This window comes from Phacochoerus africanus, chromosome 5 (assembly GCF_016906955.1).
Source record: "Phacochoerus africanus isolate WHEZ1 chromosome 5, ROS_Pafr_v1, whole genome shotgun sequence".
NCBI classification, from domain to species: domain Eukaryota; kingdom Metazoa; phylum Chordata; class Mammalia; order Artiodactyla; family Suidae; genus Phacochoerus; species Phacochoerus africanus.
The window spans coordinates 43461093-43480758 of record NC_062548.1 but is presented as its reverse complement, the minus strand read 5'-3'; the positions used below and the strand labels follow the sequence as shown (position 1 = coordinate 43480758).

The following is a 19666-nucleotide window of genomic DNA, read 5'->3' as shown; positions in this document are numbered from 1 at the left end:
CCCTAACCCACTGAACGAGGCCAGGGATCGAACCTCCGTCCTCATGGATCCTCGTCTGGTTCGTTAACCACTGTGCCACGATGGGAACTCCCAAGCCAGCGTTTTAAAAGAACAGTGCGCGTCAAGAGGACCACTGCACTGCAGCCACAGCGTCACGGGCTCGAGAGGAGGGAGCAACGCAGAAGTGGTCCTGCCCTTCCGCTCCCACAGCTGCGGTTTAAAGGATGAACATGGGTGAGTTAATACGAAAAAAGCACACCACACCCAAGTCTACATGGCAGGGGCGCTTCCCTTTTCACCAGGGACAAGCAGCGAACAGTGAGGAGTCACCCCTGAGAGAAATGGCAGAAGGGTACTTACGTCTGGGGCTGTGAAGGGTCGTCACCCAGGGTAACATTCTCCCCCTGGATCTCTGTGAAACACTTCTCACAGAAATGATACCTGTCAGCAAGAAGGCCATACTTGGGTGAACTGGTCCATCATAACACACAGCCACCCAAGCAACGAAGCCACCAATCAGAGCAGGGCAGATCACCACGACGAAGGGGGGGCGTTGTTGGTTGATTGATGGGTCAGTGAGGACAATGAAAGGAACAGGGCAGGTGGGGAAGGGAGGATTAGAGAACAGGGGAGGGAACAAATAGCACAGACATAAAGGTAAGACGCACACACCAAGACAACACAGAGCAGAAAGCCAAGGCAAAGCATTGATTAGCATTCGGTCTCACTGCACACGCCTCAGGCCAGCATCACTAACAACCGGCTCGCCAGCTCCAAGGGGCAAATGCTTTCAAGGAGGTGTTACTACTAGAATTGCAAGGAGCCTGAATTTAGGAGTTTGGATTTTGTTATTACTTAGGGAAAATCAAATATAACTTCAGGGTCTGAGATGGAAAAATTTACCTTGAACCAAACAGTCTAACAAAAGGCCTTAGAAAAGCAATTTAAACTGAACTAGCTTTATTTTTTAAAATGGAAAACTTATGCTTGACAGGAATTCATAGATTTTATTTCTGGTAGTAAGCCAGACGTTTAAGGTATGAAAATGTTGAGCACCCAGAACTGGTTTTAATTTTCTCCTGTTAATCACTTAGTTAATTGGCTTACAATAGAAATGAAACCAAATCCATATTCTAGACAAACACTTAACAGAAACGCAATAGGGGTCAAAGACTTTCCAGCCATTTATCAATAACACACAGAGAAAAAACTGTGATATATTGTATCAACAATACAATATATGTAAGTCCATGAACAATCTTAAAATTCATTTTTAAGTTCTGATTTAAAACTTTGTGGTCCTGGGACCAACCACTCATCCATCTGAGATACTCAGTGATTGCTCGGACTTGGTGATAACCCCCGTTAAGCAAATTTAGAGAGTTGATCTTTAAAGCACAATCTGCATTTGAGAAATTATCCACCACCCCAATTTCTTATAATAGAGAGTCTGGGCTCAAGGTGTCGAATAAGAGCAATTAAAATAACAACTATTAAATGTTTGGAAAGGACACAAATGAGAAATCAACAGGAATGCAGGCTGATGCTGCATAAAACAAGATGGGCCCCGCAAAGTAGACAAGCCGAATGAGGTGAAGGACACACGCAGAAAGGATGAGCGTGAGGCAGCGACGGCAGCACAAAAAATGCGGGTTTAGTGCTCAAAACTACGTCTACAGGATGCCAAGGGGATTAGTGCTAAAGACACTGTGACGAGACTCGGAGCACCACACTGATCACATGGGCAGGAGGTGATACAGGAGCTTGTGGCTACACACACGCACGTGCGCGCGCGCGCGCACACGCACACACACACACACACACACACACACAGGGCTACAAACGACTGAGGTCCAGGCCTCTGCCTGGCCAGTCTGTCTTCATTACCACTAAAATAGGTCCCCACAAGTCCTAGTTCTCATCTTAATTAAACACACTGAGTGTTGTGTCTGCTATATTTCACTGACTACACCCATACGGTGAATTAAACGCGTAGAACTTCAGGGCACGCACACATATCGAGATCGTCCGATTTTTCCGTCTGTCGAGGAGGAACACAACAAATTCACTGTGTGTAGCAACCGCACAAATAAAAGTTTCTCGCTGGGACTAGTTTATTTAGGACTAATTCAATCAGCAGAGTCTGCCAAGATTATAAACTCTGACCAGGGACAGATTAGCATGGCTGTTTTAAGATATATGACACGTATCTCTTTCTCTGAATGAACTATCCTGATATCCTGGCTACTCCCTATCTTGTAAATTGTCTTAGAGCCTCGACATCATGCAGGAAAGGCATTTCCACGTGCAAGAGGGCATGATCGCCACTGGCAATCAAGAATTAAAACACAGAAAGCATAAACCAAATTAGGTGGCAACCAGAAAAGTGTGCAAAAACCAAAAACAAACCAACCTCAACACCAAATTGCTTTCCTTTTAAAAGTAACTGAGTGCTACAATTCCTTATGCTCGAACATCCGGCCACCACAGGCTAGTGCAAAGAGGACCACTGAGCACATTTTGCGAGGAAACCACCACGCTAATTACACATGAATCTAAACAGTTTTAAAATCCTGGACAAACTCTTAGCTTTTATTCAAGCAGGACCTAAAGCCGAGCAGCATCCGGGAAACACGCATCATAAACCCGTCATTTTCCACTTGAGGAAACTGACCCAGAGTGAAGCACTGGCTGCGGCACGGCAGCCCCCAGGGCGGCGTCGGAAATCGGCATTCTCTGTGTGGAGCAACCTCCCCTCCCCTGGAGCCTCAGGTCAGCAGCTGGGAGGAATGGCATGAACACGCCCCACTGCCTGTCCCACAGCAGCGTCAGAGCTGCTGCAGGATAGAGTCCGGGCCAGGTGCTGGGGGTGGGGGCGGGGCTTTCCTGAGCACCCTTCTCAGACGATGCCAGCCCGCCGGCAGACGGGGGTGTAGCCACCCAGTCAAGCAGCCGAAACCACGCTGGTCATCTGTGGATGGCAGATGTTAACGCCAGACTGCCCTTATCTTACTACCCAGTCCAAACTTTAGTCACCCTGGAAGTACGCAATGGTTCAGAGATTCGCTTTTCAGCCTTCAGAGCCTGCGTGCCCTCTGCCTTACATGAAGGAAGCAGCTGGATGAATATGGCATCAAAAAGGAGAAACACTTCACAGAACCTGATGAGGAGGCACATCTGCGTAGCTGAGCAGCGCCATGTAACTTCATCGGAAGGTAACTGAATGTGTGGAGTCATTTTCAAATGCAGATTGTTTTAAGTACCACATCGGTATATACTCATAACCGCGGGATCTACAGATCAGATCGACCTTCTCTCTAGAGAGGAGCTGGAAAAATCTATAGAACAGATTTCCCAACATGACTTACTTTCAAAATTTCCAAGCAGGGGAAACAAGTGAAACCATACACTAGTTTACATTTTCGTTTCACTTGTTTAAACGGTCTGGAGACGGTCCTATTCGAAGGGCCCAAACAGGAGGCCCAGGCACCCAAACCGTTATGCCCCAGGTCACCACCGTGTTCACACACAGTCCAAGTGGAGAACTGAGCAGATAAAACGTCCCTCACAGAAGCAGAGCACTGCCTTCCGAGAACCACAGGCGGCCAGCTCTCCAGGGCTGCGTTCTGGGAAGTGCCCCTCGGGAGAGTCAGCTGGGAGCGGCAGGTTTACACTCTCAAAACGGACTGTGAGTAAAAGGGAACTCTTGTATTTAGGTTTCTACTCTTAAGAAGAACGCCTTGCTTTCCGTCAGTAAAAATTAAGTCCTACACAGAAATAGGATGGGGCACTTCAGAACTTGCACAGCAATCCTGTGTTTGCACTCCATCAACCACCTCCTCTGAGGGCAGGAGTGCCTGGTGAAGTGGCCCATCCACTCGACCTTACTGCTGGCAGCTTAAATATGCCCCAACCCTGTGCCAACCAAAGGCAGGTCCTAGAGCACCCAGGAACCGAGAAACCAACGATGAAAAGGCCCCCAAACTTAAGAGGTGGTGGCAAGCGATCTCTGTCTGCTCTTCCTTTTAGACCCCAACTGTGCTGGTCACCCAGCAGTAGGGCCTTTTCCACAGAAGAGTCATTTTTAACCTATTCTCTTTAAATCTCTTAACGTCATTGCGCTGGATAGCTGACAGTTTCCAAAGTGAATTCCTATCCCTCATCTCACGGGAGACTGACAACGGAAGGTGGCAGAGAAGGTGTTACCAAGCCCATGTCCTGGGCAAGAAGGTTAAACTTGATACCTTATGGCTGCACCTGTAAATGGGGGGCGGGGGGGGGGGGGGGGGAAGAACCTCCAGAACAACACCTGTCACCACGGGAGAGACTTCATTACCAATGGGCTATGGTATTTCAAACTTTTAGTTTGAAAATACTGCTAGTGATAGAAGGGCAAGCTGAGACAAACTAGATTCCAGATGTTCAAATAGTTTCAGCAGGGTCGTCACGCTGGTAACACTCCCAGTAGACACCCGGAAGGCTGTCCAGGGCTTGGAACACTTGCCTGAAGGTATTTTTCAGGGAGTTCCCGCTGTGGCTCAGCAGAAACGAATCAACTAGTATCCACGAGGATGCGGGTTTGATCCCTCCTGTCCTTGCTCAGTAGGTCAGGGATCCCACGCTGCTGTGGCTGTGGCATAGCTGGGCAGCTACAGCTCCAATTCAGTCCTTAGCCTGGGAACCTCCATATGCCACAGGTGTAGCCTTAAAAGCAAAAAAAAAAAAAAAAAAAAACGTTATTTTTCAGTTACTGGTTCTTTTTTTTTTTTTGAAAATAGGATTTTGAGGGGAGCTGTTAATTATCCTGAGTATGGTTAGATATTTTTTAACAATTAAAATAATTTTAAAAACATAATTTTAAAAACTAATCACAAAATTCCAAATTATTCAGGCCTGTGCATATGTATCTTTGAACAAATAGCAAAAAGCCCTGTACTTATCTTCTTCAAAATATTAGAACATGTGTAATTACTACAAGCAAACAAGATAAGAATAACCAAAACATCAAACCCTAATGCTGATATTTAACATTTGAACCCCCAAACAAAGAATGAAGCTCCATCTTGGTCACATCAACATTTAGTGGCCAGTTCACAAAACAGAGGCCATGTAACTGCATTTGACAAAGATTTACAACCTCTGCTTCAAGGCAGGATGCCCTCATGCTATGGCAACAGTGGCGGCCTAAACCAATGGCTACAAAGTAGCTTAATTTGCTAAGCAACCCCCAAACCAGGGAGTTGTGTTTACGGTTGGGGATCAGCAGCAACACAAACCATTTTCTTTTTTTTTTTTCGTCTTTTTGCTATTTCTTGGGCCGCTCCCGCGGCATATGGAGGTTCCCAGGCTAGGGGTCTAATCGGAGCTGTAGCTGCCAGCCTATGCCACAGCCACAGCAACGCAGGATCCGAGCCGCGTCTGCGACCTACACCACAGCTCATGGCAACGCCGGATCGTTAACCCGCTGAGCAAGGGCAGGGATCGAACCCGCAACCTCATGGTTCCTAGTCGGATTTGTTAACCACTGCGCCACTATGGGAACTCCCACAAACCATTTTCAATCTCCCTCTACTTAAGACAGGAGATCGCTGTTCGTCAGCCATCTCCACATTTTAAGAGAATAGCAAATATTTCTCAAGCATATCTACCACCTACTAAACCCAGAAAGGGCCATCTCATGACAGGGGAGTGGTTCTTAACCAATGAAAATACCAATTTCATTCTGTATTGTGCTACTGATTAAAAAGAAAAAGCCTATGGTTTAAATTTTTTTCTTTTCAGGGCTGCACGCCAGGGCTTGAATCAGAGCTGCAGCTGCTGGCCTATGCCACAGCCACAGCAACTCAGGATCCTTAATCCACTGGGCAAAGCCAGGGATTGAACCCACATCCTCATGGGTACTAGTTCTTAACCCGCTGAGCCACCTGCGCCACATGGCGGTTCCCAGGCTAAGGAACGGGAACTCCAATGGTTTAAAATTTTTTAACGAATTAGCACTGACGTAAGTCTTTCCATCAGACTGTTCAGGCCAAATTCATTAGGCAAATATTTACACACAGATTCGTAAAATACAAAGTTTCAATCCTATTAATATCTCGAAAAAGGCCTGTCAAGCTTTATTAGAGTTACTCTCAACTCTTAGAGTCTTTCTCACATGGTCACATTTCAGCTTAATGCATGTTACCTGATCCCAGTTGTGCAGCAAGCAGTTCTGAGTGTAAAATTTTATATTATACAAGCATGCTTTCAAGTTAAGAGACTATGGGCCTATCCGAAAAACAATCAAATTTCCATCCCTTTCAATGAAACTTCAGGAAAGAAACAAGGTACCCAGGCTGCAAAAGGCGAAGCATGCCTTGCCCTAAGACATTCCTTTTGTCCCGCAACTCCGGAGGCTGCTCAGGGCTTACCTATTCTGATAGCTGTAGTAGGCAGCATCACGAGGAATTGTGCACAGCTGCTTCCCGTAGCAGCACAAAGTCTGTGGGGAAAACTCGTACTGCAAAAACAAAGGAGAAAATCCTAAAACTGTATCCCATTTATTATCATGCAGTGTTCTAGTCCAGTATGGAGAGTTAGATTTAGCTAGTAAATGATTTCTGGTAATACACTGCACAGTCTTCTCACAATTTTCGCACTATTTAGACCTTTTGGGTACAGGCAGTGTCTGAGAGACATTTACTACAGACGAATGAATGGGACACAGGAGCAGCCAGAAATGCTTAACCCAAGGCCCTCCCGCCACAGGCACCTCTAGCTTCAGGCTCTATTCAATTTTTTTTTTTTAATGAAAGCCTAGATTCCATCTGGGTACTTCTCAGCACACAGGTGTGGCTAAAATATCGAGTCTAACATACCATCTCTTTTTTTCTTTTCTTTTTTTTTTCTCTTTAGGGCCACACCTGCGGCATATGGAGGTTCCCAGGCTAGGGGCTGAATGGAGCTGCAGCCGCCAGCTATCGCACCATACTCTTTTTGGCTGGATCACCAATGGTGGTTCACTTCCCAGAGAGTTTCAATGGTACCTTTCGTCCACAGCAATACCCAAGGGACTGCATGACGGGGTCGATTTCTTGCTCAAAGACCTCTGCGAGTTTACTGCAGAACTTGTACACTCGGGACGTCTTCCGATTGTAGAGCCAGGCGTTGTTGAACATGAGCCAGACATCGTCCACGTACTGCCAGGGCTCTTGGTACTGCCCCGTGTCCAGCTTCCGCTTGATGGTAGAAAGGTCCATGGGATTCTTCACAATGTCAAAATAATCCTTAAAGACAAAACAGTCTCCGTCTAGCAGATCCCGCAATTCCAAACGCCAGCCTTATCTGGCAGCTTCATCTTAAAACCGATCATAGAAATAACAAACGGGAACTGAAAAGGACCTCTGACCTTCCCCGGATATTATGTCTAAAATTGTAATTAACGTTTTCAAGTGTGATCAAATTACTTCAAAGGCAAAGTTAAAGGAAAAACACTTACAGAATTATTTAATAAAAGATATCTTTAGGGTAATATTTTAAAAAGGAGATTTTGATCCACTGAGTCAGAACAGTGAGCACATTCATCAGACAGAACATTTTTATAGAAACCCATTCTTGGTCCCAGCAAGAGAAATGAAATCCCAAGACAAATACAAACACAAAACCAGTAACAGCGCTCAACACAACCTGCTGGATGACCACGGGCGTGGCAAGAGCCCCCGGGGACACCAAGTACCGAGGTGAGAGGCCGTGTGCTCCTTGAGGGCTGTTCAGTGATTCTCTAAACCCATCCCCGGGACGGAGTCCTACCCAAAGCCCGAACACAGAGCAAGGCCGCAGAGGCCGTGCGCCCGGGGTGTGCTCCTGATCTCACGGCAGCCCCCGTGGCCCTGGGGCTTGACCAACAGGTGGGAAACACATTTCAATGGGTGAAACAAAGGTGTACGACTACTGTTTGGATTGAAAATATTTTCTTCTATTTGGAAAAAAAATCTTCAAAGCAAGGGGCTTACTTTAGCCAATTTAGAATTAAACAATGGGTTCTAAAAGTATGTTTTAATGATAGCAACTTACTGGAATTCCCAGGAGCTGGGGATCTACAGGCTGCCGAAAAGGTAAGGACTCGGGATCCTGCCGATACAGCGCTTCTAGGGTTGGCATGAGAGCCTGGCGTAACTCCTCCGGCTTAAAGACTGTAGTTGGAAAACAGAGGCAACAACACTACTTACAAGGAATCCAGACTCCTCACCACATGTCATTTTTTTCTTTTCTCTCTCTCTCTCTTTTTTTTTTCAGGGCCACACCCAGGGCATATGGAAGTTCCCAGGCTAGGGGTCAAATCAGAGCTACAGCTGCTGGCCTACGCCACAGCCGCCAGCCTATCCCACAGCCACAGCAACGAGGGATCCAAGCCACGTCTGTGACCTACACCACAGCTCACAGCAACCCCAGATCCTTAACCCACTGAGCGAGGTCAGGAATCGAACCCACATCATGGATACTAGTCGGATTCATTCCCGCTGCACCACAACAGCAACTCCCTCCGTCACATTTCAAATGGAAGCCTGGGCTGCTCCTGAGAAGGTCCAGCAGAGAAGCTTCCAAAGGCTCTCATTCATCGTAGTCTAGGGACTTTCTAAAGCTCCAATTCAGGGATTCTGATAACACAGCCACAGTAGGGTTTTTAAAAACTGTGGCCCCATCATGAGGCAAAATGATGAGAAGCAAACTGAGAAGTTTGCTTGTTCAACAAAAAGCTTTTCAATACTAAAACCTGGGTGGATGACAACAAAATGAAGCTAACTCCCAAATCTGCTTCACCCATCAATCGGATGGGTGGAAACAGAGCCCTTTTCACCGGAAGAGGCCTCTCCTCCTTGGAGGAACCTTTTCTGTCCTTGGCTGAAGTAAACTCAGACCACGGGAGATGACTGGTTTTACAATCTTATCAACAAATGTATACAGTTACAGAGTTCTAAGAAGAAGTACTTCTGGAGTTCCCTGGTGGCCCAGCCGGTCAGCGATCTGGCGGTGTCGCTGCCGTGGCCCTGGTTTGATCCCTGGCCGAGGAGCTTTCATGGGCCATGGGGATTTTCCCCGAAGTCCTGCACGGGGCCCTTGCACGGGCCCCCATGCCCATTCCTGAAGCCTGCCAGCCATCCCACTTCCTTCTACACGCCCTGCTGTCTCCAATGTCAGGACAAACGCTGGCGGAATAGAAATACATTCAGGATGGGACGTTCACCCAAAACCCTACCAGCTCTACCCTCACAGCCAACAGCACTTCAGATGATCATTCATTCATTCCTTCAACGTCTGTTTACCACCTATGCCAAAGAAAACCCACCTTCAAGCTCCTGCGTTTAACCACCCTACTGACCAAGGAGTGGAAGCAGTGGTCCGAAGCCGGACCGGGAACCAATTCTCCACTACTGCGCAGGGTGGCTGCCGTGAGCAAGTCACTCCACTTCTCTGGCCTCAAAGCCTTCTCTAGATAACCGGGATGGGGCACCACGGCAGCACTGTGCGCAGCGTGGCTCACGGATGCTTTGGAGACCCCCGTGCTGTCTAATACGGCAGCCACCAACCACACGGGGCTACCTGAATGGAAATGAGCCAGTACTAAATAAAATTAAAAACTTGGTCCCACTCGTCACAGTTGTGGCTGGCGACTACCACGACGGGGAACGCAGACGCACGTCTCATCACCACACAGCGTCCCGGCACGGCCAGGGCCCTCTCTGGGGCCTGAGAAATCAATTTTATTTCTGCAACAGAAAGCGATGCTCATGATAATACTAAGTCGTCACTTGCCCTCTGGACTGTGTGTAGACCTGGCTGCAGCGCCCAGCTGGACTCAGTGGTCATCCGTTCATCCCGTCCTTTGCTGCTGCGGTGCACACACAGGGAGAAAAGGCCGGCTGCACTTAGGAATGTCCCCAAGGAGGGACTGAAAAGGCTCACTTGGATTAAACCACGTGTCTTTTATTCTGTCTGACAAACTGAGGAGCTGTCATAAAGCAGGTCCACTGCATGCAGAGGTTGTCCTGAGAGAGGGCACTTGTGTGGAGTGTTGAGAGCTGAGGTGACTGCTTTTTTTTTTTTTTTTGCTTTTTAGGGCCATACCCAAGGCATAGGAAAGTTCCCGGGCTAGGGGTGGAATGGGAGCTGGAGCTGCCCACCTATACCACAGCCACAGCAATGCGGGATCCGAGCCAGGACGGGAACTCCTATGATTGCTTTTTTCATAGACGGCATAAAACTAAAAAGAACGGCTGAGAGACAAGCTATGGTTGTTCAGATCTGGGTATGAGAGAGACATTTCCCCCAAAATGAACAAAGCATGCCGGTTACTTACGGGACAACTGACGCTATTTGTTACCAATGATAAAATCTGCACTTTTATCAAAAATTATTATTTTGAAAAACTTGTACCCGCCCCAGGAGCTACATAGCTTGCGAAGTTCTTAAGAGTTTTTGAAGAGACTCACAATGATATTAATTAATGTGATTTTTAATAATAGCACACAATGAGGAGTTTCCATCGTGGCCCAGTAGTAATAAACCCAACTCGTATCTGTGAGGACTCGGGTTCAATTCCTGACCCTGCTCAGTGGGTTAAGGATCTGGCGTTGCTGTGAGCTGTGGTATAGGTCGCAGACGTGGCTCGGATCCCATGTAGCTGTGACTGTGGTGTAGGCCTGCAGCTGCAGCTCTGATTCAACCCCTAGCCTGGGAACCTCCACATGCTGCAGGTGTGACCCTGAAAAGACAAAAAAAAAAAAAAATTCCCACAATGAAGTATGGAAACATTTGGAAGATGTGATCAAAGGATTATGTTATAAAAAAAAATCATGCGATGGCAGAAGATCCACTGACAGTTGAAGGAAGACAAATGGATTCTAACGTCACACAGTCTAAGAAACTCAGCGCTATGGACTCAGATCTCACAGTGCAACGAACCTTGAAGAAACTTTACTTGTTGAGTTTTGGTGTAGTATTACAAGATAACCACAATGACCTGAAAAGGCTACTCAAACATTTCTCTTAACTACTCGTCTGAGTGGGGCCGGATTCTCCTCATGGGCTTCCGCCAGCAACGTGGAACAAGAGCGACTGCAGAGGCCGAAGTGAGAATCCAGCTGCACTGACCTAAGCCTCCGAGTAACGAGCCTGTAAGAAGCACTGTCACCGCTCTGTTTTTGTTTTGGACGTTATTTTTCATAAAAACGTGTTATTTAAGGGTGCCAGGTAACTTATGTTTAAGTAAATACTTAAACAAAAAACAAAAAACTGAATAAATAGAAGTAGCGATTGGTGATCCACACAGAAAACCCTTCTCTGGGGTCCTCAGTGTTTCTGGAGCAGGAGGAGGCCTGCTATACTTGATGACTCCCGAGGTCTCTTCAGGAGCAAAACTACTCAGTGTCAGCCTTGAGGAGTTTCCTGCCATCCCTCCCGAGTGCATCACCCCCAGCCCTGGACCAGCTGAGCCCCGCCTGACGTCTCTACAGTCACCTACCGATTTTCTGACACCCTGTCACCTCCCTGCTTTGGACACCTCTCTAATGACTTCCATCCAACTTCTCCTGGGCACCTGGCTCAACCTGCTGATTTCAGAACCTGAAGTCTCTTCATTTACCTGCCACCCCCCCGCTTCCCTGCTGCAGGAGTCACTGGGTTCTACTCTCCTGCTCCTGACTTTGGCCCCTTGGTTTCCTGTCTGGGTCAGGAGAAACCGACAGGCTCCAGTGCACATGAGTCTCCAAGGTGACAGTTTCACTAACGTCAAGCATCTGGTCGTCTCCCCGCATGAGTCTGACAGTGGCTGAGTAAAGCCAGGGCCACCCCAGACAGGTCGCTCATGGCTGCAACTCGAGGCCCTGAGCGCAGCCTCGTTTCCTACCACACACCCTGTGGGTGCTCACCCTCGAGTCCAAAGCTGAGGAAACAGCAGACAAGAAGGATAAAAGGAAGAAGGGAATTTTTTTTTTTTTTTTGCTTTTTAGGGTCACACACACAGCATATGTAAGATCCCAGGCTAGGGGTTAAATTGGAGCCGTACCTGCTGACCTTTGCCACAGCCACAGCAACGAGGGATCCAAGCCACGTCTGTGACCTGCACCACATCTCACAGCAATGCCAGATATTTAACCCACTGAATGAAGCCAGGGATCAAACCCACATCCTCATGGATACAAGTCAGGTTCTTAACCCGCTGAGCTATGATGGGAACTCGAGGAATGGAACGTCTTTTCTTTCTTTAAAACATTACTGTAATTATATTTATTTATTTTTTATTTTTTTGTCATTTTGAGGGCTGCATCTGTGGCATATGGAGGTTCCCAGGATTGGGGTCTAATCAGAGCTATAGCTGCTGGCCTACACTGCAGCCACAGCAACGCCAGATCCAAGCCAAGTCTGTGACCTACACCACAGCTCATGGCAACACTGGATCCTTAACCCACTGAGTGAGGCCAGGGATTGAACCTGCAACCTCATGGTTCCTGGTCGGATTCGTTTCCACTGCGCCAAGACGGGAACTCCTAATTTTATTGTATTTTATTTATATTTTTGGCTGAGCCCACGGCATGTGGAAGTTCCTGGGCCAGGGATCAAACCCACACCACAGCAGCAACCCAAGCCACTGCAGTGACACCAGAGCCTTCTTAACCCACTGTGCCATGAGAGAACTCCTGGAATTCTTTTTCTGCTTTAGCTTTTAATCTACAGTATGGAATCCCAGCACGATGAAAAGCAGCACCATTCACTATATTCACAAGAACCCGACCTACTTTTTTTGCGAGGCTGCGAAGGAGAAGTGGACTGAGAGGCCGCCCCGTTGGCGCCACCGTCTTCTTCCTCTTTAGCTTCAACTTTCACTTCGGTTTTCTTTTCATCTACTTCCATTGGTTCCGATTTCTGCTCTGTTGTGTCGGTTTCTTCTTTAACTTGAGAGGATCCTTGTAAATCCTCCTCCATCATCTTGAGAAAAACAAAATTACAGATAATGATACATGACTATCAAAGACCTTTATTCTACCTCAGCTTTACTGGAAGGCTCGTAAAAATCTACATGGGCGTGTGAAAACCTCTCCCTGCTCCAAGCTGCCACCGGGGATCCCTCCTTTCCTCTCCCACAAGAAGGGCTGGAGGCCCTGGTGAGTCATTTTAATATAGTAACAGTGCAATTACAGCCCTAAACATTTAAACATGTGTACATGCTAGACTGCTAAAAATGTGATCACGCATTGTAGACACCATTATCTGCTCAGTAGTTTTACATGTGGATATTTCAAGTTTGGAATAAGAACTGCCCTGAAAACTGGGAGAAGGATCAAAAAGCCAACAGCTCAGGGGCCAGGCAGGCAGTGTAGACGACAGCATCGGGGCTGTGGTGCAAGGCGGCAGGGAGTGGTAGAGACTCTGGGAAACCTGAGAGCCCGGGACCCACCTGAAGCCACAGCGGGTGCTCCATTCAAACAGCTGCCACACAGAATGCAAGCATGATTCTGGCAAAGCTTCTTATTTTAAAAAAGCTAGAAATCTAGAGTTCTATTTGTCACTTCCTATTTTAAAAATATTGTGTGGGCCAAACAAAACACAATTTATAGGCAGGATTCAGCCCGTGGTCTGGGTCTGCCCGTTTCCAACTTCCACCTCAGGTTAATTAGTAAAAGAATACACTCCCTGGGCAGCCTAACTTGGCAGAACTCTAGATGAATGAAGAATGGCAATGAGAAAGTTGCTGGATGATTCAAACATTTAAAATATAAGCTAGGGCTCTTGATTTCTGGCAAAATAAAATAAACCTGTACTTAACACATAAAAATAACCAATCTCCCTTTCACCTCTTTCCTACTTGAACCACGGTCAAACAGGATTCTGAAACAATAAGCAGAGCCACCCAGCGGGACCCCTGGCGCTGCCTCTGCGTGCGGCACGCCTGTTCACTCCCAGGAAAGACACTCACCCCACAGCCAGGCTCTCCCTTGGGTTCACTGGCATCGGGCTCGGTGTCTTCAGTCTTGACCTCAGCCTTCATCTCCAGCACTGGCACGTCGGGCCCTGGCTGCTGGGAGTTGGTTTCTGCGCTGGCCACGGAGGAGGGGGTGGGGACCCTGTTGTCAATGCTGGCTGCTGCCTGGGAAAGCTGGGGAGAAACCAGAATCACTCGTCTCCGTAACAAGATGATACACGAGATCTCAGACCCTGATGTTCACGTAACAGACAGTTTTCGTGTTAACCTTTCTCAGTACTGACCTACTCGGAGCCCCCATGCCTGAGAGAACTGAAGAGTAAGAGTTACGACAGGACTTCCGGGGAAGCCAACATCGGGCAAACACGACTGACTTCTTGCTAAGAATCCACAGACAGAAGGGCAGCGCTTTCTACATTTTGATGTAAAATCCTTATTACTGTAATTTTTGCTTTTTAGAGCCGCGCCCACAGCACACAGAGGTTCCCAAGCGAGGGGTCGAATCTGAGCTACAGTGGCCAGCCTACACCACAGCCTCAGCAACACAGGGTTCAAGCCGCGTCCGAGACCTACACCACAGCTCACAGCGAGGCCAGGGATCGAACCCACAACCTCATGGTTCCTAGACAGATTCGTTTCCACTGTGCCACGATGGGAACTCCGATACAAAATTATTTTCTGGGAGTTTTCTGCCTAAGTCACAGAACCTCCTATTTTAAATTCAACTCCCTCCAACAAGGACATTTACGGTTATGGCAAAGGCTGTTTTATAAATGCATACCGACACAGGAAGGGGAATAAAGTCCCTTTATGCAGCAAGGACGTAAGAGGAGCCTTATGTTAACTGTGGGAACAGGGGTGGAGGAGTAAACAAGGAAGAGAAGGAGGAATTCCAAAAAAAGTCTAAATTTCCAAAGATTTACTCAATGGAATTTTAAGTAAACATACAAACAAAACAAAATTACAAAGGGATCTTGTTCAGAGAGAAGAAATAGAAAGTAAGGATAAGCACACTCCCTATGGAGAACTATAAATAGCAGTGTCGGAGTTCTCTTTGTGGTGCAGTGGAAACGAATCCACTAGTATCCATGAGGATGCAGGTTCGATCCCTGGCCTCGCTCTGTGGGTTAAGGAGCTGGCATTGCTGTGAGCTGTGGTGTTGGTCCCAGATGCGGCTCGGATCCCGCATGGCTGTGACTGTGGTGTAGGCTGGCAGCTGTAGCTCTGATTGGACCCCTAGCCTGGGAACCTCCATATGCCGTGGGTGCAGCCCTAAAGAGCAAAATAAAATAAAAAAGTAGCAATGTCATCTTGGGGTTGCTGTGGGGATTAATTTTGACGTTTTACAAATAAATATTCTCAGCCCCCACAAATTAAGTTACTGTATTTCAGCAGGAAGGAGGTTTTAAGGTTTTTTGTTTTTTTTGTTTTTGTTTTTGTTTTTGTCTTTTTGTCTTTTGTTGTTGTAGTTGTTGTTGTTGTTGCTATTTCCTGGGCCGCTGCCGCGGCATATGGAGGTTCCCAGGCTAGGGGTCTAATCGGAGCTGTAGCCGCCGGCCTACACCAGAGCCACAGCAACGCGGGATCCGAGCCGCGTCTGCAACCTACACCACAGCTCACGGCAACGCCGGATCGTTAACCCACTGAGCAAGGGCAGGGACCAAACCCGCAACCTCATGGTTCCTAGTCGGATTCGTTAACCACTGCGCCACGATGGGAACTCCGGTTTTAAGGTTTTAAACTGGCTAAGAAAGCAGATTCAGAGGTGTCCCCTGTAGGTCCAGGAGAGTGGCAGCTGGGCACCGCCGAAGGGCACGGGATGAAGGTCACAGGATGCAGGGAGACCTGCCATCTTCACCTCCCGGGAGGAAGGAGAGATTAGAGCCACAGAAAACAGTTAGCCTGGGTGTGTCGTTCTGTTATGAAAAAGAAAAGGCTTCCAGTTGGAAAGCAAGGCTGACAGGAAAGGTCAAAGGACATCCAATTAGGAACCTGACTTGTTTACCAGGTCCTCAGGACATCAGGAGAAAAACTGCGAAAATCTGGAAGACATCAATCTAGGACAGACAGCGGGGAACATACTGTTCCAGGGTCAGACACGTTAAAAATTCTGTGGAGGAGTTCTCTGATGGCCTAGTGGTTAAGGATCTGGTGTTGTCACTGCTGTGGCGTGGGTCACTGCCGTGGCGCAGGTTTGATCTCTGGCTCAGGGAATTTGCATGCTGCCAGTGCAGCCACAAAACCAACCAAACGAACAAACAAAAAAAACACATTTTCTACGGCGGGCCCATTTTTTGGTTGCTGATTTCTACAAACTCGTTTAATTAGCGAAGAATTTCCTAAGTCATGTCCTGCCGAACAGAGCTGCTGGAGCCAATGGTGGAAACAAAACAGAGCTCGTTACAGTTCCATCAGGGTGCAGACCCCCCGGTGACTGCACTGGGATGTGCAGTGACGTCACGACAGACTTTTTAGCGGAAAGAGCTCATCTAAGAGTCTCGGCCAGGAGAGGACAGACCAGGGGCTCACCGGTGTGCCAGGAGGCTGGGTGTGCACAGGCGTCGGCTGCTGCTGTGACGACTGGGGGGTGGCCACAGACGGAGGCTGGACTGGGGTCTGAGGCTGCGGGGTCACCTGGGCCTGGGCCGCCGCCTGGACAGTAGGGGTGCTCTGGCTTTGGCTAGCACTGGGCACTGAGCCGGGAGTCGGGGTGGGAGTCTGCCCGGAAGACGACACTGGAGTTGACGGCTGGGTGGGAGCTGCCGGCTGGGGGGGCGTCATCCCAGGGGCCACGGGATGCTGGAGAGATGGCAAGCCTGCGGCCGTGGAAGCAGGAGGCGGAGTCTGGTGCAGCGGTGACTGTGTCACTGGTGGGCAAGGCAGCTGGCTGGTCTGGGGCCCAAGCATGTTCAGAGGGTTGGGGAGAGCAGCCCCAGGCACCTGCCCCTGACAGAGGGAACAGAGGATATTGAAATTATTTTGAAAATGCAGCATCAGATTTAAAGAATTAAATGTGTGAAAATCTAATCATAGTTTCTTTCTTTCTAAACAGAGGTTTCTTGATAAGGTCTGCTGACTGCATGGCAAAGGTCCCTTTGCAAAGTCCCCAGGCGGCACACCTACGGTCAGGTGCACTTGCTTCTCACGCTCTGGCGTCTGTAAGTGCGGGGCTCTCTGCTCAGACAAACACCTACATGCACTCCACTTACGAGCTCCCTGCTCCCTGAGACCCACTCACAGCTTAAACCACTAGAAAAGATCACTATTTGTCTTTTTTAAAAAAAGAGTTATTGAAACACTGAAATGTCTCAGTGTAGTGGTTCTCAACCAGGGACAGGCTTCAGAATTATTTGTGGACCAATTAAAAAGTTATCCTGAATCACTGGTCTAGAGCGGGGATCTGCAAACTGCGTACAACACATGGCCAAGGCCAGCGAGCTGCTTGCTTCCGTGGCTTACACGGGTATGCGCACGGCGGGGGCTGGCTTGGCATCACCGCGGAGTCGTCATTACCGCAAAGAAGCCCTGGCCCACAGAGCCAAAAACACTTACAGGACAAACCCGATGATTCCGGTGCGAGAGCAGTAAAACTCGTGGAAACTGAGACTTAATTTAGAAGTTCTTAGTAAATCTAGGGTAGTCAACGCCTTCTAGTCAATGTTACTTCAAGTTAAAAAGATTAAATAATGAACTTTATCTTTGGGGGAGAGACCTGGCTTATTTTAAATACATGTACACTTGTATACAGCAGCAATGTGAAGACACTCCAACAATGAACAAAAGGGAGGGAAAGGCAGGAACATGAATGGGAAAGAGTTCTCTCTACTTTTATGTCGATTAAATAAGAACCAGGCTCCAGGAGAGGAGAAGTAGTCAAATGACCCAGTTAAGCCTGACTTCGCCTGGGCAGGTCAGACATTAGGAGTGAACTCATGGGGCCTTTCCTTACCCCCTCTTTTAAATCCAGTGTCTCTCAGGATCACATGTAAAACTTAGAATTTAAAACACACAATTAGGAGTTCCCCTTGTGGCTCAGTGGTTAACCAACCCGACTAGAATCCATGAGGATGTGGGTTTGATCCCTGGCCTCGCTCCCTGGGTTAAGGATCCAGTGTTGCTGTGGCTGTGGTGTAGGCCGGCAGCTGTAGCTCCGGTTACACCCCTAGCCTGGGAACCTCCACATGCTGCAAGTGCGGCCCTAAAAAGACAAAAAAATTTCAAAAAAATACACAAATGATAACCAAGAAAATGACAACTAAAAACCCAAAACGAAACACAGAAGCACACAAACCAAAAAAGCTATAATACATTCATTCCACTTTTGCATGAAGTTCACTCCAAGTTGTTAAGAGTCATTCCAAACAAGGCAGAAACAATGGAAGAGACTGGGCGGGGGGGAGAAATCCAGAGATGCTAGGACACGAAACGTTAAGTCTAGAATCCTCACGTCCATGACCTAAGACCTGCTGAGGTCAGGGGGAAGCTGGGCTGCATCCACGCAGAGGCTCAGAGCCCCGAAGAACAGTACCTGGGACACGCCTGCCTGTGCCGCCGGCTGCCCCAAGCCCACGCTGTTCACACTCATGGCCCCGCTGGCTGACGGGAACTGATTCTGCGGCAGGAACTGGTTCTGCGCAGGCGCCTGGGCCATCATGTTGTTGGCATGTGTGCCCATCATGTTCGGAGGCTGAGGCATTCGGGAAGGAGAAATGGCCATCTAAAAGACAAGGTCACGGACAGCTCAGGGAGCGGCAAGGGCCAGAGCCTGCTGGATAAGCGGGACAAGACAGGAATCTCCAAACCCTCCCTCGCCGGAGAGGACCCACCACTCCCTAGACCTGCTGCTCTCAGCCTCCCTCTAAGTTTCTCGAGTGCCGTTTCTAACGAGCCCACTTCACACAGTCCTCTGCGTAGATACCAATAAACAGTGTGCTACAGCTTCAAGTTCCAAATGTGCCTTTTATGAGTTCTCGGAGGCACTTAAGAAAGCAGCCTCCGGAAAGGAAACTCTAGGAGTCACCAGACACTGACAAGTCCTTCTAGGTCCCTCATCTGAGGCGGCCCACCCCATCCTCAGAATTCCCATCTTTTCATTACGCCATGGGTTCCTAGGAATCTGTCATCTCAATAAAAATAAATAATGGTCCAATAATTCTTGTTATAGTAAAGACAAGACAGGGAGGGAGAGAGAGATAAAGGGAAAGGGAAGTGGCGGGGGAGGGAGAGAGAGATTCAGAGGAAATAAAGCACAATCCTAATCCAAGGGAGCAGGTAGCACAGGATTCCCAGCAGTCGACACGTTTCCCTGCAGCGAGGACGCGCCCCATGCGAGCAAGGCCCCTCGGCCCGGCTGAGGCAGGCAGCAGCACTTACCCCTGGAACAGAGCCCATGCTGTTCATTGGGACAGAGTGGTTCATGGGGGATGCTGCGCGCGGTCCCATGGGAGCTTGTGGCAACTGTACGTTCCCCAAGGACATTGGGGTAAATGAATTCATCCCTGTGAAGATACCCACAGCGGTTCATTAGGAAGAGCACCCACAGGAAAAGAGAATCACAACTCACCAAATAAACTCTAAGCAAAACAGAATGAACACACACACACACACACACACACACACACACACACACACACACACACTACGTATACAACGGAAAGGAAACCCCTCAGTCAGAAGAGACGGCTGAGTAACAGGCTGGTCAGGAAAAAT

General features: G+C 48.2%; 1 protein-coding gene across 5 annotated transcripts in view; it reads right to left on the bottom strand.

The window, feature by feature from the left end:
- The window catches only part of CREBBP (CREB binding protein), a 140328-nt gene that overhangs the window by 20896 nt on the left and 99766 nt on the right, over positions 1-19666 (bottom strand). For 3 of the 5 annotated variants that reach the window (XM_047780672.1, XM_047780675.1, XM_047780674.1), the window contains 9 exons: positions 19331-19455; positions 18486-18674; positions 16487-16903; positions 13952-14131; positions 12774-12963; positions 8053-8171; positions 7026-7265; positions 6411-6499; positions 361-441 (listed from right to left, as the gene is read on the bottom strand). In XM_047780672.1, coding sequence (XP_047636628.1) covers positions 361-441; positions 6411-6499; positions 7026-7265; positions 8053-8171; positions 12774-12963; positions 13952-14131; positions 16487-16903; positions 18486-18674; positions 19331-19455 — 1630 coding nt within the window. The remainder of the gene's footprint in view (positions 1-360; positions 442-6410; positions 6500-7025; positions 7266-8052; positions 8172-12773; positions 12964-13951; positions 14132-16486; positions 16904-18485; positions 18675-19330; positions 19456-19666) is intronic. The other 2 variants (XM_047780673.1, XM_047780676.1) reach the window with 2 other exon arrangements.